At 38.0% G+C, this 25993-nt stretch overlaps 1 protein-coding gene across 1 annotated transcript in view; it reads left to right on the forward strand.

Annotated features, from left to right (window-relative positions):
• The first annotated feature begins 208 nt into the window (after positions 1-208).
• PABPC1 (poly(A) binding protein cytoplasmic 1) overlaps positions 209-25993 on the forward strand; it is a 68633-nt gene continuing 42848 nt past the window's right edge. The window contains 6 exon segments of the mRNA XM_053715251.1: positions 209-644; positions 4762-4976; positions 17807-18000; positions 18089-18204; positions 19373-19512; positions 20026-20120. Of these exon segments, the coding sequence (XP_053571226.1) occupies positions 4784-4976; positions 17807-18000; positions 18089-18204; positions 19373-19512; positions 20026-20120 (738 nt within the window). The 5' untranslated portion in view covers positions 209-644; positions 4762-4783.

Here is a 25993-nt window from a genome sequence, read left to right on the forward strand (position 1 = left end):
CAAATGCGTCACGTTTCAGCACTCGTTTATTACTACAACAGAAATAACACAACTTCTTGACACGCTGCATTCACATGTAGGAAGGAAAACGAATTTCAAAATGGCTGCGCTCCGCCTTTTTCCCCTTCCAAGATGGAGGCGGGGAACCACCACATACGTCAACGCACGTCTTGCGTCACTACGTCTGTATAAATAACGTATGGAAGGGCTGCGGCCTTTTCCCCTCTACCCCGGCTGTCAGTGCTGTGTGTGAGTGTGTGCTCCGGAGCTTGGCCTCGGCACACATTTCTTATTATTAAAAAATATAAAAAATAAAAAAAAATCACAAAATCCTCTAAAAACCCAGAAAAATTCCCCGAATTCCCATTTCTTTCCGGATATTTTATTTTTTTCCTTGTTTTTAAACGAAAAAAAAAAAAAAGAAAAGGCAATTGTTCCACCACCTACATCTGGTTTTTAACTACGCAAAAAACAAAAATAACGGAAGAAAAACGTTGATCTGTTTTAAAAAAAATAGCAAAATCCGTTGAAAGACAAAAACGGTGAAGCGAAGCTCAACACAGCGTCCCGAGAAGGAAGAGGCCTGGGCTGTCGGACGTTAGGATTGTGAAACCTCGAGGAAATAAACCGCGTTTCAGAGCTTGGTGAGGAGGGGTGGGAGGTGAAGCTCTCAAAATGGACTTGGGTCATTGGTGGTTAAACATATGGTTATTCTTAAACAGCTTGTAGTCTCTTATGTGCTCTGGGGGTGGGACTCTAATACCATGTCAGCAACTAAAGGGTTAATTGTCATAACGCACTATTCTACTTGTGGCTTATTTTGCTCAATCGAAGTCTGGTTTCTTGTAGTTATATTTGCTTATTGTTTTCTGCATCAAATGTTTAATTTTTTTCCCACGTGTCCTTTCAGTTTATGTCAATAAATGGTTAAACATGTTAATATAATACGACATGGGCGTGAGCTAAGTGTTCGCAAGCTACCATACGACCCCCCAATATACCACCAGTGTGTGCAATGTGCAGATGAACTCGTGCTGGGCCTCTATCTGGTCACAAGGCTCAATATGCACTCCGCCTATGGGTCAGTGTAATCATCGCGACACCACCTCCCCCTCTTAGTTTAGTATCGTATTGTTTGTCAGTTTATAACCCCCACCACTAGCTTTTCTAGGGGTTAATTGGTGCCTTGGATGCCGACACCTCCCCTTTTTGATGTTGGTGTTGCAGTATGTCACGTAATGGTTAGTTTGAGTCTGGTGACCACAAGGGGGGTCACCTAAGAAGGTCGCATACAGGTAACCAAACTTACATTATACGAGGCACTACTGGTTTTGTTCTTATAAATTATATCTTAGCTATATGTGGATTACACCGTGGTGATAGTGACTAATGGTATTTTAATGTATATGGATAGCCTGTATTTCAGATTTGCTTGAATTTGCATTAAATATGTATGTGGTGTGTTTTTAGTATTGCATGTTAAGGCTGTATTTTGGCCTACATGCCTATGCTTAGTCCAGGGTGTATCTGATTCTGCTTTAGGTGGTGTGTAGGCCAGAGCTTGCCCCATTATTTCTTTTAAAGAATGCTGTTATACTGCATTGTCTTAAGTAAACATGCCATAGATAATTATGTTTACAGTATTGGATTTCACTATAGACGGTTAGTCGTGATTGTGTTAAAAATAAATGTCTGATTGCTAAAATGTAAAATAAAAGTGCAAAATTTAAATGTGTACCATAGTTTAAATGAGCCAGCCATATGAAATGTGGTTAGGTTCAGAGGTGTTTTCATGAATAGCATTTCTAAGTTTCTCCGCCCTCCATATAGTTGTAGAATTTTATGGGCTATTTGTTTCAAAATTTTCTGTTTGTTCAGAAACAGTGGTTGTTAAATAAGCCTTTGAAAAGGATGATCATTTCTGGTTTGTTTGGGTAGCATCAGAATCCAGTGTTATATCCATTCCTTATCCATTAGTTTAAAGTTGTTGGTTCTAGTAATTTTTTTCACTTGTGTATCATTTAATAAACTTTAGTCTTGCAGTGTTAAAACAGTTTAGCTTATACACTTTAGTTTAAAGGGACACTGAACCCAATTTTTTTCTTTTTGGTTCAGATAGAGCATGAAAATTTAAGCAACTTTCTAATTCACTCCTATTATCAGATTTTCTTAATTCTCTTGGTATCTTTATTTGAAATGCAAGAATGTAAGTTTAGATGCCGGCCCATTTTTGGTGAACAACCTGGGTTGTTCTTGCTGATTGGTGGATAAATTCATCCACCAATAAAAAAGTGCTGTCCAGAGTTCTGAACGCAAAAAAAAGCTTAGATGCCTTTTTCAAATAAAGAGCAAGAGAACGGAAAAAATTAATAGGAGTAAATTAGAAAGTTGCTTAAAACTTCATGCTCTCTTAATCACGAAAGAAAAAAATTGGGTTCACTGTCCCTTTAACCTTTTAATGCCGTTATGCCGTTCTATTCAGTCATAATTACACTGGCCTTTAAAGCCGTTATGACGGACTAGAACGTCATAGCTAACGACTGTCCTGAAGCCTTCTGTGCTTCTAGGACTTGATCGCGGTCTGGAGGGCGTTCCTAGGGTTGTAGGGACGCCCCCCAGATGCGATCCAATAATTGAAATTGTCTACATCGGAACAGGTGTTCCGATATAGGCACTTTAACCCTGTCATGAAAGGGTTAATAAATGTTGCAACCCTTATATATCATTCAGTTGTACATACATAAGGGACTGACTTAGCAAACTGACCCTCCATTAGGCAATTTCACAGCTTGAAAGCTATAAAGGGACCTGAAACACAATTCTTGTGATTCAGACAGTATGCTTTAAAAAATTACAATTTACTTCTGTTATCGAATTTGCTTAGTTCCCATGTTCGTTTTTTTAAAGATACTGTACCTATATAGGTGACTGGAGTAATACTACAGTGTAGAAAACAATGCTGCTTTCTAGTGCTCTTGCAAAACTGCTGCCGTATTCTAGACACGTGCATGCTCTTAAACTTAGACAGTAAAGTCATAATTAGACATTTATGATTTAGGTAGAACGTGCAATTTTAAACAACTTTACAATTTACTACTTTTTAATTTGCTTCCTTCTCTTAATCCTTTGCTGAAAGTTTTATCCAAGTAAGCTCAGGAGCAGCAAATAACCTAGGTTCTAGCTGCTGATTGGCTCACCCATGTGTTCAGTTAGAAACTAGTAGTGCATTGCTGCTCCTTCAACAAATACCAAGAGAGAATGAAGCACATTTAATAGACGTAAACTGGAAAGTTGTTTAAAATTGTTCTACCTAAATTATGAGACAATTTTTGGGTTTCGTGTCCATTTAAAGCTTTTCAACAAGATACCAAATGAACAGAAAATTTGACAGAAGTAAATAGGAAAATTGTTTAAAATGTCATGCTCCATATCACTGGTTTTCAAACCTGTGAATGTAACATTTAAGTAATGAGTTCCCGTTTTTTTTTTTTAAATAATCCTATTAAAAACAGGGGCACTTTCATTCATCAAACTTTAAATTACACTGCTTTTGTTCAAATACTCACCTTTTCTTTCTGCAAGCCGCTCCAGCGCTTCTCCAGCCCGTCGCAAGCCTCTTACGTCAAGAATGATAATTCCGGCATCCTCCAATCATGGCTCCCCCCCCCCCCCCCCGGGGAAATCATTGCCTAAAGCAACGCCGTGATTGGTGGAAGGCCGGATTCGTCATTTCTGACATTGGCAGAGGCCTGCGGAGGAAGTGCTGGAGCTGCTTGCAGAAAGAAAAGGTAAATATTTTTTTTTTTTTAAATGCAGTGAAATTTAAATTTTGATGAGTGAAAGTGCCCATGTTTTTAATGGGATTATTAAAAACCGGGCACTGATTCATCATCAAAATTTACTTTCACTTTCTGTTATCAAATTTTCTTGTTTTCCTTTGTTGAAAAGCTGGGATGTAAGCTCATGCGTGTGCATGTGCACACACCACTATATGGCAGCAGTTTTTCAACAATGTTGCACATTAGCAGGAGCACTAGATGGCAACAATATTTCCTGTCATGTAGTGCTTCAGGGATGTGCACGCTACCTACCTAGGTATCCCTTCAACAAAGAATATTATGATAACGAAACAAATTTGATTATAGAAGTAAATTGGAAACTTTTTAAAAATTGTATTCTCTATCTAAATAATGAGAACATTTTAGGGTTTACTGTTCCTTTAAGCCTCCCCAACAGGCCTGGTTTTCAGGATTACCTTGGATGAGAAGAGGTAAAATGTGTATTAATTAGCTGGTTATTTCACCTGTGCTCCATTTGATATCCACAAAATGTGGCATGTTAGGGATGCCTGATGACAGGTTTGAAAACCAGTGCTCTATATGAATCATGAATTAGTTTCATATCCCTTTAAAATTTAAAATGATGTAGAGTAAAGCTACTTTAGAATTGCATAAAATTAAGTTGTTGGAAGTCTTATGCTACATTAAAATTTGTAAATTGATTTCAGTATTGCTTCTTGTGCCACATTCATGGTGGATGTTTAATACCTCTAAGCATCAATATATGTATGTTGCATTGAAATGTACTTAAATGAATGGCTTATTACTTGGTAAAAATATATATTTTTCATTATCCTATGGTTGAATAAATTATGTTCCAACTGTATTGTGATGTCTTACTAATGTAGAATCAATGTACTTTTGGAAGTAATACACACTGACGTTTATAGGTAAATTATTTTAATGGTTTTTTTCCTCCTAGATAAAATAAAAAAATAAAAAAAATGAATCCCAGCGCTCCCAGCTACCCCATGGCCTCCTTGTATGTGGGGGACCTGCACCAAGATGTAACAGAAGCCATGTTGTATGAGAAGTTTAGCCCAGCTGGTCCGATCTTATCCATTAGAGTTTGCAGAGACATGATTACCCGACGTTCCCTTGGCTATGCTTATGTCAACTTCCAACAGCCTGCTGATGGTAAGACTTCTTTCAACTGTTTTATGCTTAATCTTGTATTTAATTTCTCAAATGTGTGGTAAAGATTGTAATATAAAATGCTTAAATTCACAGGAACAAATAAAATACTTTCATGATTTGGATAGTCTGCAATTTTAAACTACAAAACTTTTGTATTTGCTTGTAAGCTGAAAAGCATACCTAGGTAGGCTTAGAAGCAGCAGTTAACTATTGGAAGTTGCTGATTGGTGGCTGCACATATATATCGTCATTGATATTCTCCTATATTTGCCCCTTAAAATATGAATGATAAATAATGCCCCTATTAAAAAAATGTGCCTTAAATTGGGCAAGTTGACTAAAATTCTCCAACCCTGTTCTCCTTTCTCATTGGAGAGCATGTTCTCCAACATAGGGTTAAATTAGATCCCTTTAGTTGTATTTTCTATAGCACTCATTTATAATTTTTTTTTTTTTTTCTCATATAGAGGACTGAAAGTACTGTAAGTTCCTGCATTAAAGGGATAGTACATTTTAGCGTCTGTGAAACAAATAAAGGGGACTTTCAGTCAAAGTATAAAATACTTCATGACGAAAGTTCCCTTATTTGTCTGAAGCGTGCAGTGAGCACTGAGCTCCTCAGGCAGCCCACAGCAGAATGCTATTTTGCTGTGCGGTGACGTTTCCACCTCTTAGCCAATAGCCGTGTGGGCCAGCTGGCGACATACCGGATAGCTAGCCTGCTATTGGCTGAGATCGTCTCACAGCAAAACTGCGTTCTGCCGTGGGCTGCCTGAGGAGCTCAGTGCGGCGAACTCTTCAAAGGAACTTTCAGTATGAATTAGTTTATAGTCCATGACTGAAATTCTCCTTCATTTCACTGGTAAATCCTAGCGTTTCACAAAGGCTAGGATTTACCATCACTTTAAAGTTCTTTATTACTGTGGAGAACAGCTTTAGAAATCTATTTTCTACCAGTTGTAGAAGCAATGTTAAAAAAAGGGCTCTACAAGGTGCAAAAATATATAGAGCGTAATCATTTATATTGGAATGCAATAATATGTACTGAGGTGCCAAAATATATAATGGAGCTCAATAATATACAACCAAGCACACATCTATTGCAGCATAAAAATATATAAAAAGCCCTAAAATAAATGCACAAAAACAATGAAACTTGGATCTATTTTCTTACATGAGTTTGTTGAATAGAGGAGTTAAAAAAGCTACTAGTGGGGCTATATAAATATTTCTATTAGTTTATGTATGACTTGCATTGAGAATAGTTTTATTTCCATGATGAATAAGGTGCAGCTACTAATCAGACTGGAGAAATTTATCTTTGCATCTCCTCAGCTTTCCTATGGAGAAGTGAAATTTATTTTTTGGTAAATTAGCGGCGTAACCGGTGTGCATTGCATTATACATTGAATGCATATACTGGTTCACCGAATTCAAGAACAGCTATGATACTGAGCGGTTGTTTTTAGTTTGTTACTGAAAAAGCCTCCTTCAGCATAAACCTCGGCGACGCACAGTATAGATTAGTTTCATTTAGTGGACAATGTGTACACGCTTCAGGATGACGTCAGGGGTGGAGGGTTTAGACTGCCATCTCAAAACGGCCAAAGGTGAACTTGTAAGTAATTTAACTTTCACAACATAATTCTATCAACATTGGGATACTGTTTGCAGTACTAATCGTTGCAAACAATATCCAAATACGTTTGAACATTTTTTGTATTGACTGATCCTTTATTACTCATTCCCCAGTTTTGCATAACAAAGTTATATTTAATATACTTTTTACCTCTGATTTACCTTGTATATAAGTCTTCTTACAGCCCCTTAATCACATTACCGTTTATTGACTTGCATTTTAGCCAATTGGTGCCGATTTATTTGTACTTAAATAACTCCACAGATGTGAGCACAATGTTATCTATATGGCCATATGAACGAGCAGTCTCATGTTGTGAAAATCAAATAAAGCATGTGATAAGAGGCAGTATGTATTGGTTTAGAAACAGGCAGATATTTTAGAGGTTTAAATGTTATAATGTATATTAATTTAACAATGTTAGTTGTGCAAAGCTGGGGAATGGGTAGTAAAGGAGTTGTCTAATGTTTTAAACAGTAACAATTTTAGTGTTGACTGTGACTCCCTAGGAGTGAGCACAATATTTATCTATATGGCTCACATGATCAAACAGTTAGCTATTCACAGCCAGACTGAGATAAGAGGTGGGCTGCAGAGTCTTAGAAATCAGCCTATAAGCATACCTAGGTTTAGCCTTTAACAAATACCAAGAGGAAAAAACTAAAATGTAGAGCTCATATGATGTATCATGCACACTAATCTGATGCACATTATACAGCTATAAAGAACTTGTGCACTGCTTCAGTCACAGGCTGTTGGAATACATGAGCTCCAAGATGCCAGTCCCCAGTTAAGAGGTGGAGCTTCAATATCTGACGCCTTTAAAGGGACTTAAAACCCATTTTTTTTTCAAGATTCAGAGAATACAATTTAAAACAACTTTCCAATTTACTTCTATTGTGTAATTTGCTTCATTCTTTAGATATCCTTTGTTAAATAAATAGCAACGCACATGGGCGAGCCAATCGCAAGAGACATCTATGTGCAGCCACCAATCAGCAGCTACTTAGCCTACCTAGATATGCTTTTTGGCAAAGGATATCAAGAGAATAAAGCAAATTGGCTTATATAAGTGAATTAGAAAGTTGTTTAAAATTGCATGCTGTTTCTAAACCATGGAAGAAAAAAATGGCTTTCATGTTCCTTTAAGCTATTAAACCAGGAAAACTGATTTAATTAGAGCTGCAGGAACAGAATGAAGTGCATTAACATTGTGAGTAGTTACTATTCTTTTGTAGCTGTTCACAGCAGTTTAATGTCCCTTTAACCTGTTGTCCTTATGACACTCATTGAGGCTTGGGTCACTCTTGGTGTAAATAAATGTACATTTACTCAGTGAGTGCTTAAAGGATTCCAAAACTTTGTTTTTTTTACTACACTGAACAACCTAAAATAGATTACAAATAACTTAGGGATTAAAACTTACCTGATTTGAATATTAAACGAGTATTTCTTGACTTAGAAAAGGAGATACAAAATCCTTGAAATCGCGTCACCCAAGCCAAACCCCCTTTCTCAGTGTAGAAATTAGAATACAGTTAGTCCAATTGCTATGCTCTAGCGTGCATATAATTATCCCAAGGATTCGTCATCGGGCGCATGCGCAAATCATTCCGCCATTTTATCGTATGCGCATATTGCCTATTTGATTACAAATGCCATTACAAGGCATCTACTGGCATAACGCGGCGGTCTGCAGCTCAAAAGGATTGTGATGTTTTTGATGACGCGGAAGAATAAAGCGCATGCGCAGTAAGGCGGATTACGGCCATATTGATAACGCAGGTTATCAGGGACTATTGGTTACGGACATCTAAACTAGTAAGTGTGGGTTTGGAAAACTATTAATTTTGTTATATGAATATACAGAAAACAATAAATATTTTATAATTGAAGCATATTATCAATATGATTAATACATATGTTTTGTTCATTTGAGATCAAGTTTATTGCAAGGTTTAGTGTCCCTTTAAAGGGACATTATACACTCAAAAAAATATAGCCTATTTAAATAAAGAATTCAAAGATAAAGTTTGTAATTGGCATGTATTAGCAATTTTGCTGCTAAAGTTTCTAAAACTGATAGTTTTACTACCTAAGAATACGTTCGTAGGACACACTAGCTACAAAGCAAGACTTTTCTCCTCTCCCTATTGTCCTTACAGCCAGCCCCCATGCTGGAGCAGCTAATACATGTCAATTTCCGGAAGATCTATCTGAGCTTATTACTTTATAGCAATGTACAGGCTGTTGCATATTTTTTTTTAAATATGTAAACATTTTTATTCTTGGTCCGTTTGTTGTCAGCAGCTCAGCTGACATGAGCACAATGCAGCCAATCGTTTGACATTTTGTTTTCAAAGTTTGACTGACTTCACCGAGGCTCTAACACTGCTGAACCGGGAGGGGGGTGGAATTCCTGCAGAGACGCAACGGAAGGCAGAGGAGAATCAGCTGTGAGTTTAACTGCTTCTCTGCGTCTGCCTTCTGTTGTATTTCTGCAGGAATTCCACCCCCTTCACCCCTCCCGGTTACCACAGCATTTAACTATGTTGTCCTGACACCAGAGCAACCTCTAACACTGCTGAACCGGGAGGGAGGAAGGGGGGTGGAATTCCTGCAGAGACACAACGGAAGGCAGAGAGGAGAATTAGCTGTGAGTTTACCGGCTACTGTTTATCTTTGCATCGTTTCTGAAGTTTGTATAGAGCAACCCCCTAAAATAATTTAGTGTTCATAACATATTCTACTGTTTTAGATATTTACTAGTAACCCACATTTTTAGCTGAGTTAAATGGACAAAGTATTTTTCTCAGATTTATTCAGTTGTTTTTATGCTTGTACTTTGTGCAGTATTATGTGCAAAAGTAACTACATTACACAGATAGCTCCAGCAGGAGGGCTGTCAGTAAACACACTAGTTAGGGACTGAGGTAAAAACTCTCTCTCTAAGTAGTGTGTAGGATGATTGTCTCCATATGCAGTAAAAACACTGCAAGTTTCTTCCCCATTTTTAACTATTTAGAAGTAAAAAAAATAATACATGTCAATTGCAAACTTTTTATACATCAAGAGTTTTATTAAATTAGCACACATTTTTTGTGTGTGTATACTGGTCCTTTAATGCAGAAGTACCTTTGTTGTGCCAATATAAAGCTGAAGAACTTTCTTTGGTCTGAAGTATGTTACTATGAATAGACATGTAACAATAGTTTTTTTTTTTTTTGCTTACCAAACTGAACTCTATTCTGTTTCTGGCCTTGTGCATTTGAATGGACTACTAGAGGCCATACATGGGTGAATTTTAGGGATTCCCAAAAAGTAAATAACTCAGCTGCTTTCCAGTGTTTTTCTGGTTAGCAAATTCTATGGGGGAAATGAGTTAAAACCATTAAATCAAAGCTGTCTATGGATTTTCTACCATTTGGTCATGCTCTTTCTTCCTGATTTAAATTTGTATTCATGAGCTGGTGTTTGCTTGTGACAGTGACACTGAAGACACAGCAATGCCTCATGCGGTTTGCATGTACTATTACAAATGCTGATAAACTTAAAACTTCTTTACATGGTCCTTCAAATCTGGCTTGAGCGTCCACATTATGGGTTAGAAGTTGAGGTATAGCTTATTTCTAGGGACGTTCTGGTGCAATAACAATACTTTAGTGTTTAGTGTTAAGCACTGTTAAACTTGTGATATGAAACAAAAATGTTCTTTTGTGATTCAGAGTATAAAATTAACCCCTTAAGCCAATACGATGTGTGTGTATATATACGTTGTGCGGTACTTTGGCTATCGTACCGCACAAAGTATATACACGCACATTGCTTCAGGAAGCTCCAGCACTCAATTGTTAAGTTACAGCCGATATCTGTAGCTCCTGAAGCTTCAGGCATCTCCCGCATATGGAGCCGGAGCGCGATCAGTGCTTCGCCTCCATATGAGGGCAGATGCCTGATAGACAGTGACACTGTCAGTCTTTAACGATCATTGCTGGTGCTGGCAGGAGGTGAAGGCTAGAGGGAGGAAGTGGGAGGTGCCCTACACTGGAAAGAAAATATTAAAGGGACCTGGAGGGATAGGGCAGGCTACACTACTGAAAAAGGGATCTGGGGTGTGGGAACCCCTTAAAAAAAGATTGTGGGTGGCGGGACACTACGCAACGGAATAAAAAATAAATATATTTTTTAAAATACAGCAGTTTATAGGTACTGGCAGACAGCAGTATGGCGCCTAAAAGTTTGAGAGGGGAGGTTTGGAGAGCTGTTTAGGGGGAATCAGGACGGTTGGGTGTAAGGGGGAATCCTACACTGCAGAAAATATAATATATATTTATATATAATTAGCCTTATTTTCATACTGTCACTGTCTTCCAGTACCTAAGATGGTGGTTACCAGTGGGGGGAGGGAAGAGCTGCTTGGGAGGGATCAGGTGGTGGGAGGCTAATCTCTACACTAAAACTAAAATTAACCTTTTAAGTTGCATAAACAACTCCTTTACTGCCGATAATAGAAGTGTGTTGCACAGCTGCAATTAGCGGCCTTCTCATTCCCAAAAAGCAATGGCAAATCCATATGTCTGCTATTTCTGAACAAAGGGAGTCCCATTGAAGCTTTTACACATATTTTTGCCATGATTGCACAAGCATTATGAAACAAACTGTAGGTTTCTCACGGAAATAATTTAAAGTACCATATTTTGATTGCATTTTGCGGTGAAATGGTGGCAGAAAATATACCAAAATTGGCTTAGATCAATACCTTGGATGGTCTAACTAAAACAAAAATATATAGTTTTAAATATATAGTTTTGACTTTCTGTTTAAATGGAGTGATAGCAAAAATGCTAAATTCTATGGTATTTTGGGCAAATTTTTGTCTGAAAGTCCCAGTAGTGAAGGGGTTAAAGTTTACAATTTACTTCTATTTCTTTCTGACACGATGAGTCCACGGAATCATCTTGATTACTGTTGGGTGGGGGGGATGGGATAATCACTCTGGCCAGCAGGAGGAGGCAAAGTGCACCACAGCAGAGCTGTTACATATCACTTCCCATCCCATAAACCCCAGTCATTCTCTTTACCTCCTTCTTGCACTAGAGGCAAAGTAATTAGGTGTCCTGATTAAGATTCTTCTATCAAGACTTTTGTCCAGACTTCAAAATAAAAAAAGACGGCTCCGATCTTCCATCACAATTGGGTCTAGCTGTACTCCACGTTAGTCTCTTCAGCAGGGCTGTGGTAGCTTTAAAGCAGTTAGGAACTTGTAAAGTGTGCTTTACTGCATTTTCCTAGCATGTTGCTGCCCTGGTAGGGAAAGCCTGAGGAGGCTTATTTTTTTCTTTTTGCATAAGTCTCTGAGGAGCGGCATCTTCTCATACTTTGAGTCGTCTGACTGCCGGACGGCTAGAATGCAGGTAAGTGCCTTTTGTTCTGGGGCTAGAAGGATGACACTATAGGGGTTAAGACCCTCTGCTTTAATGGGACAAAATTCTTTATGGATGGTTGAGGCAGTTGGCAGGCACTTTATTGCATGTTGGAGACTTAGTGGTTAACCTCCTTCATAGCAAGGAAGGGGTTAACTGTCTTTGGGGCTCAGATCGAAATATATCTATTTGGGAGATTTTTTTTAATATGTACAGGATTAAAATGTGGCACTTTGTCATGTAAGCTTAGCAGCCCCGTTTATTGCATGAGTGTTTAAGACTGAAATGTTTAAAGAGTGCGAATGGTGCCCTTCTAAGGGGCTGCATACATTTGTTTGTATCTTTGACTGAGCACACATTTGTATCCTCCTTCCCCGCTCTTAGAAATGCTTAACAGAGTGGTAAGGAGTGGAAACTGCTCGACTATGCCAGTGTAGATTGAAAGGGAAGTGATGATTAAGAAATTTCTCCGGAAAGGAACCCCTTCTAATTGAGTAGTCGGAATGAGAGAGATTAACCCAGCTTCCATTCTGTGCTGATTTTGGCCACGCCTCCAAATTATCGGAGCTGCGCCATGTTTTTAGAGGCGTCTGTATTTTTACCCTGCCTCGTTTCTCCGGCATGGAGTTATTATCAAGGTATCCTTGATTAAGGTTCTGTCGGATGGTGTATATATCACACTGAATATAGCCATAGGGGTTGTTCCTTTTGCTTTTGCAGCATTGACAATTGTTGCTAGAGATATACAAGATGTTTATACCGGTGCTAATGTCTCTATTTTATCAAATAAAGGTTCTAGTTGAAGAGAACAGCTCTCTCCTTTTATATCCAAGAGCCTAATTTCTTACTCAGGGATTTATTTGCTGTTCAGTGCTCCTATTGATAAGATAAAATTCTTCCTAGATAGGTTTTTCTCCTATTTTCTGTATTTTTGTCTTTCTGTACACACACACACACACACACACACACACACACACACACACACACACACACACACACACACACACACACACACACACACACACACACACACACACACACACACACACACACACACACACACACACACACACACACACACACACACACACATACATACACATATATATATAATAGATATACTTTTTAATTTATTTGAAATAAAATAGCTTTAGTCTGTTCTACATATGTCTACCTCAACAGTTACGCTTGAGGTATACATTAAACTGTACCTTATCTCCTAGGGTGATGCTGTTCAGGCAATACCACAGCTCTCTCCTTTAAGTTCCAAGCCTTTTTGGTGTCACATGCAGTGCCCTGCGGTCCCTCTAAATCTCCAGGTAGAGTGTTTGCTTACAGATTTCGCATTTTCTGCAATATCTGCGGCTTTGCCTGTTTTTGTTTACTTAACTTCAGGAAATATGCATGAGGATATTATATTTTGGACGTTAGGTTTTCTGTTCCTCTTTCTTCTTTGCAGGTGGATCTATCTTCTTAAGGAGATTTGCCGGTTGTTTTTCTGAGGGTGAAATCTCAGAATTAAACAGTGTAATTCCTTCATCCGATACTGAAGTTTTATTCTTCAGATGTATGCTTATTCGCCTCGTGTAATTTTATACAGGGTTTTGGCTACTTGGACGATATTGATTACCTTGTCGTCAACCTTTGGAAGTTTTGTAAACTTTTTTCTCTGTTCCTTCTATGAGGACGTGTTCTTGACATGCCTTGGATAATTCACAAGAATAGAAGCAGTTAGGGATATCTTTCTTGTCTCCCGTCCTTTAAGGGATTTTCCTGTTCACTCCAGTATAATGTACAGTGCCCTGTGTAGAAGAGTTTTTCTACTATGGCTCAGATCCCCCGATCCTATGAAAGGTAGCTAGTTCACTTTCGGATCCATAGATATATATTGTCTTATTTAGTAGACTTGCTGTGTTAGCCGTGGACATTGTGGCTGGCTTTTTGGTCAGTTGAGTGCCCTGCGGTCCTTCTAAATCTCCAGGAATAGTGTTTGCTTACAGATTTCGCATTTTCTGCAATATCTGCGGCTTTGCCTGTTTTTGTTTACTTAACTTCAGGAAATATGCATGAGGATATTATATTTTGGACGTTAGTAGCTTAGTGGTACGGTCTAGGCTTATAGTTCTGCAGTGGCAGTTTCAAATGATATGTTCCTCCAATCCCTAGCTTCTGGTTTTCCCTTTTTAAGTATGAGACCTTGTTTGGACTTGGTCTAGCAGATTTATTTCCTTACTTTTTGGGAGAAAATGGTTTTTTCTACCTTACGACAAGAGAATGAGTCTAAAGGACCGTTTTCTTCTCTTATGCAGAGTCGGTCAGATCTTCTGGAGTCCATTTTAAAGTTTTCCTCTCTAAGACAGATTTCTCCTTTGAGAGTATCTGCAATCCAGGTATGATGAGACATTACTTGAACTGGGTTTGGACATTTCTCTCTGGGAGTGATGATTTCCATTTTAGTCTGGGAGCAGGACCTAGATATCTAGTTTCTTCGGCTCTGACCTTTTAAAATTGTACTCTTTTCCTTTGTTTCAGGAGGGTCTATTCATATCGAATTTAGACCTGGAGGTGTTCTTATTGTTCCCATGGTTCAGGATCTTTTTAAGTTTCTCAGTCTTGTCAATCTAGGAAGAGGGGTTCTCTTCTAGACAATATGAGTAAGGTATCATCCTCCGAGTAAGATCTCTTCAGGAGGTCAGATCCAATCTGCTTTTTCATGGATGGCAGATGAATTCAGAGAAGTTTTCATCTTCAAGGTGGAATTGTCTTAATAGTTTCTCTATATATGAGAAGGTTTCTGACAAGTCGGATATCAAGGTTTTATTCCTTTTCCTTATCTGCTCAGCTATCAGCGAATAGCTTAGCCATTTTACATCCTGAAGGTTGGGATCTTCCTAAAGTTGATTTTCTCACTTTCAGTGACTCAAATTTAGAGAGCTTGTGGTAAGCTAAAGCTCCTGGTTTGGTATAGCTTAGTGGTTAGCACACCTATCTATGAAACCAAGGGTCGTGAGTTCGATTCCACCCACAGGTGCTGGTTCTTTGTGGTTTATTCAGTCATCAATTCCTTTGCTAATTCCATGGAATGGAGAGGATAAATATAGACTCTCTTCCATGGTGGCTTTTCAGGAATATCGGTCTTGGGTCACATGTTTCTAGAGACATTCCTGGGTGATGTGACCACAGAAGCCAACTATCTGGGCTAGGAAATTGTCTGGGTTTTGTTTTCGGCGCAGAAGTGTCTGCTCTCCTACTTAACATTTTGCAATGCTGATAGTCTGGCTTCAGTTGTCCTTAGCTGCTTGTTTCCAGTCAGACAATACCTCTCCAATGGTCTACATAAGCCATCAGGGAGGAACTCTGAGTTCCTTAGCCATGTTGGAGGTGAATTGGATTGTTCAGTAGGCGAAAGCTCTCAATAGTTGTCTTTTTGTCAACTAGGTAGCATCATTGGGAGAGGGAACTTTCCAGAGGTGTCTTCCAACTTAACCCTCAAGTGGGGGTGTTGGAGTTGGCTCTGACGTCTTGGCAGATTGCCAAGTGGCAGAGGTATGGTGTGCGAGATCCTCAGGTCACTTTGATAGATGCTAAAGATTCCTTGGGGTTCAGGCTGACGTGCTTGTTCCGGTTGTCGTCCTTCCACAAGTCATTGCTTGTATCAATCAGGAGAGAGCATTCTTTGTCCCTGCTGGTATGCAGACCTAGAGGAGATGTCATCTCTTCCACCTTGGAGTCTGCCTCTGAGTAGGGACCTTTTGTCAGGGTCTTTTCTCATTCAAATTTTGTTTCTTTGAAGCTGTTTATTTGGAGTTGTACGCTTAGTCCTCTGTAAGCGTGTTTTATTTTCTGATTCGTTTGAGACCATGGTTCAGGCTTACAAGCCTGTTACGGAGTATTTACCATAAGCCGTGGTGTTAATATCTTATCGGTGTAAATCCAGGGCTTCTCTTTAAGTAGGATCAGGATTTTAGCCTTGGTCCTTTCTACAGGAAAGGATCAGAGTACTGCATTTCTTTTTTGCTGCATAAGCATCTGGCGGACTTGCCAGATGTGCAATCTTTTAGCCAGGCCTAGGCAGGCCTGTGCTTTTAAAATCTGTTGCTCCTCCTGGGAGTTAACTTTGTTTTTAAAGTTTTGCAGCAAGCTCATTTAAGCCATTGCGTTCCTTAGATATTAAGTTGTTAACTTGGATTTTCTCCTGCTCGGGGAGTGTTGGAACTCTGTTTTGCAGTGTGGTTCGCCTTATCTTTTTCTTGCAGTTGAGGCGGTACTTTGTTCCAAATTAGGTTCCTTCCAAAAGTGATTTCAGATAGAAAATGTAATCGGGAAATTGTTTTTCCTTCTCTTTGTCATAGTTCTTTTTGGAAGAACGTTTGTTAGACAACTTGGAGATTGTGCCTGCTTCAAATTTTATTTTCATGCGACTAAGTTAAGGAGATGTGGTGTAGTGGTTAGCTCCAGCGCTCCTGAAGCAGGCACAAGTATTATGATTTTGCTTATGAGACTGCTAGGCAGCAGTCTCCTGAGAATTAAATCTTTCCTCTAGGACTATCTCCTTTGTGGGTTTCAAAAATAAAACTTCTCTGGAGTGGTTTTTCTAGGCTGCAACTTGGTTTTCTCTGCATGTCCTGTCCAAATTTTTTGCCTCGGCTGAGGTTCTTCAAGCAGTGCTGCCTTCTGTTTAGGTTACCTGTCTTGTCCCTCCCTTATCTGTGTCCTCTAGCTTGGCTATTGATTTTCAACAGTAAATAAGATTCCGTAGACTCAGTGTCATTAGAAAGAAAGCAAAATTTATGCTTACCCGATTTATTTATTTCTTGACACTGAGTCCATGGCCCTCCCTGTTTTTTCAGTGTATTTGTTAGCCTTAGGCACCTCTGCATCTGGTATTCCTTTCTCTCCTTTTTCTTTCAGTCGAATGACTGGTGTTTATGTGAAGGGAAGTGATAAACAGCTCTGCTGTGGTGCTCTTTGCCTCTTCCTGCTGGCCATGAGTGATACCCCCCCCCCCCCAAAAAAAACAGTAATTAAAGGTACATGAAACCCACAATTTTTCCTTTATGATTCAGAGAATAGTTTTAAACGACTTTCTAATTTACTTCTATGATCTAATCTGTTTAATTCTCTTGGTATCATTTGTTGAAGGAGCAGCAATGCACTATTTTCTAACTGAACACATGGGTGAACCAATCACATTCAATATATATATATGCAGCCACCAATCAACAGCTAGAAGCTAGTTTCTTTGCTGCTCATGAACTTGCGTAGATAAACCTTTCAGCAAATAAGAGAAGGAAGCAAATTAAATAGAAGTAAATTGGAAAGTTGTTTAAAATTGTATTCTCTATCTGAATCATGAAAATTTTTTTGGGTTTCATGTCCCTTTAAGATGATTCCAGAATACATTTATCAGGTAAGCCTAAATGTTCTTCTCAGCTCCCATATTTGTTGGACAGGTAGGTGGGTGTCTGGAGCACTACATTGCAGAAAATAATGCTGCTTTCTAGTGATCTTACGTGACTTGCCATTTAGTGTTCCAGACACATGCAAGATTCCAAGAGAATAAAGAACATTTTGCTAGAATTGAGTTACGGTTTAAAATCACATGCTCTGAATTAAAGGATGAAAAATTGTTTGATTACTGCAAAAAGGTAAAAATAACTCAAGTTGGTTTGTGATTGGCATTTGTTCAATAGTGTTCTAACTAGTTAGAAACAAAGTAAAGCATGCAAGTGAAGTTGTCATAAAATAAATTCATCCTTTCTTTTAAGCTGAGCGTGCTTTGGATACGATGAACTTTGATGTCATAAAGGGCAAGCCTGTGCGTATTATGTGGTCGCAACGTGACCCTTCTCTGCGCAAAAGTGGAGTTGGCAACATTTTTATAAAGAATTTGGACAAGTCAATTGATAATAAAGCGCTCTATGACACATTTTCTGCCTTTGGAAATATCCTGTCTTGTAAGGTAGGTGAATAACTTATTTGTTTTATATTGTATTATAAAGCCACTGTTAACTTCTGTAATGAGGCCTCTGATTGATCTTTTATTTCAGGTTGTGTGTGATGAGAATGGCTCAAAGGGCTATGGATTTGTACATTTTGAGACACAGGAGGCAGCCGAAAGAGCAATTGATAAAATGAATGGCATGCTTCTAAATGACCGCAAAGTGTAAGTAACAGATTATGTGCAGTACAAGACTTGTCATTAAGTGTTTCTCTAAATTCTTTTGTACCAAAATAGGATTATTTTTTTCATGCTTGGTTAGAAATATTTAAACAAAATAGCCATTAAAGGTTAATAAACAGATCCTAATATAAATACTTATTTTGTCCCCTTTTGTCCCCTTTTCCTGTAATTCGGCTGAAATTTTTTTGCTTTGCTGAAGTAATTGGAGCCGCCATGTTTGAATTTAAGTTTTTCTGTTCTCTCTCCTGAGAACAATTAGGGAGAAATATAAAACATGTTCCACACAGCCTTGTATTGCCTAAGATTATATATCGGAGATTCCACACAGCCTATTTTGCATAAACTCTTGCTAAATTTATATCTGCTCCTAATTGTTAGCAGAAGACAAGATAAATAAAAACCTAGTTCAACATGGCTCAACTTATGGAATCTAAACCTTTACAATTAGATCTTCAGTATTTAAACTACTAATATAATTGTAAAAAAAATAATCTAAATATTTATAATGTATATCATGTATTTGCATAAAGTATTAGGCATTTTTATTTTAGCAGACTAGTTTTTGATTTTATTCCTGAGGCACATGGGCTCGATATATCTATTTTGGACGGACAGGGGCATAATTATTTGCCCCTGTACGCACCCCAGCTCTCCTGTGGAAGGCAGCAAATCGCTGCTGGAATTTAACATTGCACGTGAGCCCTCCATTGCACTCGCGTGCAGTCCTGCCTGCACACAGCCAATCACGTGTAGCCAAGAGCTGTCATTCTCCCGGTCTAACGAGACAGACACAGAAATTCTAGATTGGCTTCCTCAAGTAAGGCATTTTTGGGGAGTGTGCCCGTTGAAAAGCAATTGGCATGTCAGTTTGTTGCAATGCTTCAGAAAATTCTTGTAATTGCAATGTGTTATGTCCTTTTAAAAAAGTGTATGTATTCGGTAGGTCATGTTCTTTAAAACTCCACTCATCTGTCTAACTCAGGGAAATGCATCTGACAAGAAAATTCATATCCGGGCACAATATTCAAGTGCATATTAAGTGACTAAAATGTCAGATTGGCTACAATGTTTCTTTAAATCCATGCATGTTCTATAAAGACAGAATTCTGTGTATTTAAAGTGTAAAATCATTTTTTTTTTTGCCACAAAGGTTTGTTGGGCGGTTCAAGTCACGTAAGGAGCGTGAGGCTGAGCTTGGAGCCAGGGCAAAGGAGTTCACCAACGTTTATATTAAGAATTTTGGGGAAGATATGGATGATGAAAGGCTTAAGGAAATGTTTGGCAAATATGGTAATATTTTGCAGCTTTAACTAATGTAGGCATGAATAATTTTATGGCACTGTGTAAAGGTTTTTTTTTGTACAGTGATGTAATGTTACCTTGCAGTAATGGGTGTAGCTTAGACAGTGTCAAGAAACAGTTTCCAGACTGTTGGCATTAAGTAGATGGGTGAGGGTATTGCAATACTTTCTAGTATTACAACATATTTGGTTTAATTGCGTACTATCTGGTCTTACTAATATGCCTGTTTTTACCCTTCATAACACCTGGTATCTTTCAACCCAAGGTTCAAAGATTTGATATAAGCTTAACTGCTTGGTTACTCTATAGATGTGCATAGTGTAACCCAGGACTTGAGAGGGCCTAATTTTCAAGAGCCACGGTGCCACTGCTATACATACACACAAAAAATAGGTTCTTCTTTTAAAACTTGGCCTTGGCCCTTTGTTTTTTTTGTAATTAAGACTTGTTTTAGGTCTGTTGCAATGCATATCTAAAATGTTAATGTAATCCTATTCTCAGGTCCAGCCCTTAGTGTTAAAGTTATGACTGACGACAGTGGAAAATCCAAGGGCTTTGGCTTTGTTAGCTTTGAAAGGCATGAGGATGCACAAAAAGTAAGTTGATGTGGTTTTCAAAACTGTAAATATTTGGGGTTATTGTTTTTAAAGAAATTTATATTTGTTAGGGTGCCATAAAAAAGTAGATTTGCATAATAAACAAATGCAAGATAACAAGACAATACGATAGTATTTACTCTGAATTTCAAATGAGTAGTACATTTTCTAACAAATTTCAGTTATGTATATTTCCACTCCCCCTGTACCATGTGATGGCAATCGGCCAATCACAAATGCATATACCTATAGTCTGAATTCTTGCACATGCTCAGTAGTCGCTGGTGCCTCAAAGTGTAACTATAAAAGAATGTGCACTTTTTTTTAATGGAAGTTAATTGGAAAGTTGTTTAAAATTACATGCTGTATCTGAATCATGAAAATTTAATTTGACCTGAGTGTCCCTTTAAGTCTTCACATAAAATATACTCATCACCGCCAGTTCATAAGACAAGTTGTAATGCTTTCACTTACCCTTTAGAAAGTCCAGGGTTTCTATGCTGTGCAGGGTCTCTGTGGTGTTGCCTTAATGCATCACATTCATTAATACCACAAATATGATTCTTTAGACGAGGCTCTCAAACCAATTATAGGTAATCCATATGTCGACATCCCAATGTTGAGCAGCCAAAGAAAAAAAATTGCTAGTTAAAAATTCAAAACTTATTTATCACGTAAACTATTAATACAATACATATGTAGTTTAGTTAATCCCAAATGGCTACATAATCTGACACTTTTTGCGCTCTTGCGCATTTTGTCTATATAATCTGACACTTTTTGCTCTTGTGCTTTTTCAAAGATGGTAAACTGCCCTTAAATACACCAATCCTTTTACCCATATTACTATTATCTAATTGGTTAATCATACCCTTTCATCTCATTCGTTTAGTAATGCAATTCCCAAATAGGGGCTCAATATTTAGAAAAACAAACTTCAGATGACATAACCAGTTGCCAACTAGCAAAATCTCTATTTGTCGGCTTAGGTGGAATTTTTAAATATACAATGTAATTACCAGAGTCTCAATGTTTTGGTCCTCAATACATATGTTACTATAAGTCTATTACTCTTGCATGTAGGGTTGCACAGATACTAGTATCGGTACCGATACCAAGTATTTGCATGAGTACTTGTGCAAATGCACCGATACCTCCACTTCCTACCCATATGCTATCTTGTGGCTTTTTTTTTAAACTGCATGTTCCCATTTCATTTTAAACTGGCGTGGAGACTAAACTAAACATTGTTTACTACTGTTCTGCCAATACAAATCGCTGTTATTTGTATTATTGTAGGAGAGATCACTGTACCTCGTTCAGATAAACCCCTGAAGTACTGGGCAGTTAATAAACAGATTTCCAGCTCTGGCTAAAATGGGCCAAAAATATCTTTCTGCCCCATGCAGTAGTGTGGAAAGTGAAAGACTGTTCAACTTAGAGTCGAACCTCCATACAAATGTCAAATTGATGTTATATAACATCCCTACAACCCAATTGCATCACCCCTTTAAATGTAATATTTTATTGTAATATTTTTTATTTATAAACATGTTCAGTGAACTTTGACAAATAAAACAGTTTTATTATTTCATAATTACTTTTGAATTGCAGTCCTTTATCATTATATAGAAGGAATCTTAAATAATTAGTCTGTATTGTGTTTGGTAAACTCACATGACATAAAAAAAAAGTATCGGTAATTGGTATCGGCGAGTATTCGAAAACAACTTTCGGTACTTGTACTCGGTCAAAATAGAATCGGTGCAACCCTACTTGCATGTGATTTTCTTACTATTGTACAATCTAATTAAACCTTATGTACAATTAAAAAACTAAGAAAAATAATAAATAAGAATGTAGCTTCATAGTGAAGAAATATAGCCTCTATTGTCAATTTTTGGATTTTAAAGGTAGTTTAAAGCATAGTAATACCAAAATATGCATTAGTTACCAAGTGTTCTGTAAATAGTATACTCAAACTTTTTACTTATGCGACATAAGTTCAAAAGACGTCCTCTCTCAAGGAACCAATTATTACTGTCATGATTTATACATATTTATTTATTAAGTCTTTTCAGTTATCCCACAAATAAGTCTACATCTCACTGTTTAGCTTTATGGTTCTCTAGTTTCTAAGAAAAATATCTCTTGCCTCTTTGTTAACTGCCTAAATCTCTATTCCCTCCTCTAGGGTTCTTGGGTATAAAGTCTGATTTTGAAGGACCTGCCTTTCTTTCCTCATGCTGTTAAAAAGTATTTCCCTATTGTAGTGTGAGGGGGGAGTAGTGTCAATATCCTTCAAATGATCTCTTAATCTATCTTTAGCCATTTGCAGTCCATTCTATATCTCAATTTGTACATTTTCTTAGTGTTAGCGGACATAAACTGGTCTCAGTCATATATTTTCAAACCAAACAAGGATTTTGTCCGCATCTGAAGGAACCTTTTTTTACTTAAAGGTACAGTCGACGCCTTAATTATCTTTAAGTCTTACCTTTTAGATTATGCTGCAAATAGCCCTGCAGCCTTACTATGGTAACCGTAAAAAGGTTATTTTAAAATGACTTGTTTCTGGTCACTTTGAAATTGCTGTCAAGCTCCGCCCACTGATGACATTGCAATCTGGGCTGCATTAAAGGCTTCACTAGTTACAAAAGACTCACTAATTGGATTCAACAGACTGTCAATGCTATTCAGCAGAGTGCATAGATGCAGCCCAGATTGTGATGTGGGCAGAGCTTGGCAAATCATTTTAAAATACTTTTTTTACGGTTACTCCTGCATGATATAGAAAGGGTGCAGGATATTTGCAGCTTAATCTAAAGTAATATACGTTATATACATACTCAACAAGGCCATCTCCTAAAGTGGGCACTCTCCTGGCTATAAAATTGCACCCACTCTTTAATAATCAACCCAAAATAGAATGCAATTTTAATATTTCTAAATTTTTTATTAATGAATCTGCTCTAAGGATCGAATTGCATTTACTTCCTGTATAGTTCACCTTTCACTTTAATTCCATAATTCCAGTGGCTAGAACGTCTAAATATATTTGTATGTGCCCCATATTCAAATGTGAACTTGAGGTTAAGATAGTTTAAATATTCAACACATTTCTTTTCCTCATTCTCACTCCTGTTCCATATGAACAAATTTACATTATGTAGTGTACATACATGACTATATCGGATAGGATTTAAACCAAAATATAGGTTGGCATTAGATGGCCCAAATTCGGCACACAGCAGTTCCACATCTCTGAAGATAAAATTGTCCCCAAATTGAAAAAAATTGAGTCAACTAATACTCAAATATCTGTAGAATGTATATAATTCATCATTAAAGGTAGTGTTCTTTTAAAAAAATTCAACTTCCTTTAACCAAGATGGTAAGCGATTCAGGAATATAATCAACTGGCATCTATGGTTAGCCATCTATAGGACGACTCCCACCCCACATGTACTTTTAGTAAGAGATGCTTTGTGTCTCTTAGGTAACTGGTAGATTAACTACTAATGGTTGTAGAGTATTGTCAACCCATTCTCCCAAATCTCATTAAGTGCACCTACCCTTGACATACCACCACCACCAGCTGCTTGAAAGCTGGTGTATGGTCCCTCGCAGCATGTGTGCGTATGCCGTTGAGAAAATTTAATTTTTACTAGAAGCATTTTTGCTAATGGAAGTATATTGCTAAAATTATCTTATTAAAATTTGAATTGCCCCATGTAAATTTCTATTTTGTCTTGACTTTTCTATCTATGTAGTTTAGTGAAGAAAATAGTTTGTGGCCAACTTTGCTTAATTACCTGTAAAAGGGCAGTTATTTAAAAAAAAAAAATCCTTTATACTATGGTTTTACATGAATGGTGTTACATTGTTCACTCTAAACAGAAAAACTTGTTCTCCTAGATGACACGTCTTACATGTTGCTATTTTGCTACTGTAGGGACAGTAAACTACAAAATTGTCTTTTTTGACACGAGTCCACGGATCATCTTAATTACTAATGGGATATTCACCTCCTGGTCAGCATGAGGTGGCAAAGAGCAACACAGCAGAGCTGTTAAATAGCTCCTCCCTTCCCTCCCACTCCAGTTATTCTCTTTGCCTACGTTAGTAATAGGAAGTGGTAAAGTGAGGTGTTAGAAAAGATTCTTCAATCAAGAGTTTATTATTTTTAAAGTAGTGCAGGACTGTGCTGCTTTGTTCTAGGGCGTAGCCGTAGTCCATATCAGTCTAACTTGTGGGACATCATTCTCACTGCGCCTCCCATATATTGCTGCCCTAACCCTGAAAACCTGAGGAATATTTATTCAGGAATTTCTTTTTCTTCACAGGTCCATGTGGGGGATAGGACCCCTCAAACCTGGTGAACTGCCTTTGCTGTTAGGCAGACATATGAGGTAAGTGCTATGTTATTTTTCTGGGACACTTAGAGGAAAAGGAGCACTTTACTATATATCATTACACTACATAAAGGGCTTATGGTATAAGGCTCTTTATTAGGGGACAATGAAAGCTCTGAGTCTGAGAGAACTAGACTGCGTTTAGCAGGCACTGGGGCTGGGAGATAAGCACTTTTGATGACTCTGGTGTTTTTTTTTATCATGGCGTTATTTTTAATACGAAATAACGACGGGAGAGTTTTTACTGTTAGCCACGCCTACGATAGGCGGATCTTTCTGTATTGCACGCTTTTTCACTGCACCTCTATCTGAAGACACAGTACAGACCGGATAATTTACTCTGCCTAGAAATGCATGTTTCTGACTGATCAAGCGTTTCTAGGTCCGGAGGGTAGCTGAATCGTTCCCCTGTCGAGTCTGGATTGCTTGCCAGGAGGGAGAAAGAGGTCTCTGGTCTTGCAGTCAGGTAGGCAGGTGTAGGGGTGTCATTTTTATTAGTGTATGGTCATTTAGACATGTTTTTACACACGCAGTAAGTTACATTTTTAAACTTAAAGGGACAGTAACGTTTTTGCATTCAAACTTTTTGTGTCAAAATTAAAGTTTTTATTGCATATTGTTGTGGTTCAGTATGGACCAAGGAGACTTGCAAAGTGTCACTTGCTCCTTGTGTTTTGATGCAAATGTGGAACCCCAATCCCTTTTCTGTCCACGTATTGAGGACTTTAAGTTATAGGGAAAAGATTTTTCCTGAGCAACTTTTCAAAAGCGGATGCTGTCCAAGAGTCTAATGACAAGGTTCAAGGTATGCCGCAGCTTTCTCCCCAAACGTCCCAAATTTTACCGCCCGCACAAGCAGTGCCCTGCACTTCTGCTCTAGCTCCCGCTGGAGTTACCTTAAAAGACATAGCTTCCCTTATGTCTTCTACAATTTCTGATGCATTGTCTGCTTTCCCAATGTTGCAGGGCAAACGTAAGAGGAAAACCAGACATTCAGTAAGTGAGGTTCAGATGCAATTGTGGCAATTTCTGAGGTGCCCTCCCAAGGACCTGAAGAGGAGGGTACTGCAGTTCCATCTGAAGGTGAAATTTTAGATTTAAAAAGTTTGCCTCTGACGGACTTGGAGGTTGTAACTTTTAGGTTTAAACTAGAACACCTCTCCGCCTGTTGCTTAGGGAGGTTTTGGTTACTTTGGACGACTGACTCAACAAGAGTGATATGAAGATGTATCTTGCAGCGCCAAGATCTCAACCATACAAGCTATACTCCAAATGTGGAATCTCCCTACCGGATCCCAAAATGACAATAGAATAAAGTGCTAAATGAGTACAGCGCTACAAGGCCCTAAGGAAAGGGTATGTGGCTAAAGATGGTGTCCACGATTGGTTATACTATCTGTGATTGGTGTTTCAAATTATATAATACAAATAACCAAAGGGTATAAATACAAAGATAAT

The sequence above is a fragment of the Bombina bombina genome, chromosome 5 (genome assembly GCF_027579735.1).
Source record: "Bombina bombina isolate aBomBom1 chromosome 5, aBomBom1.pri, whole genome shotgun sequence".
Taxonomy (NCBI): domain Eukaryota; kingdom Metazoa; phylum Chordata; class Amphibia; order Anura; family Bombinatoridae; genus Bombina; species Bombina bombina.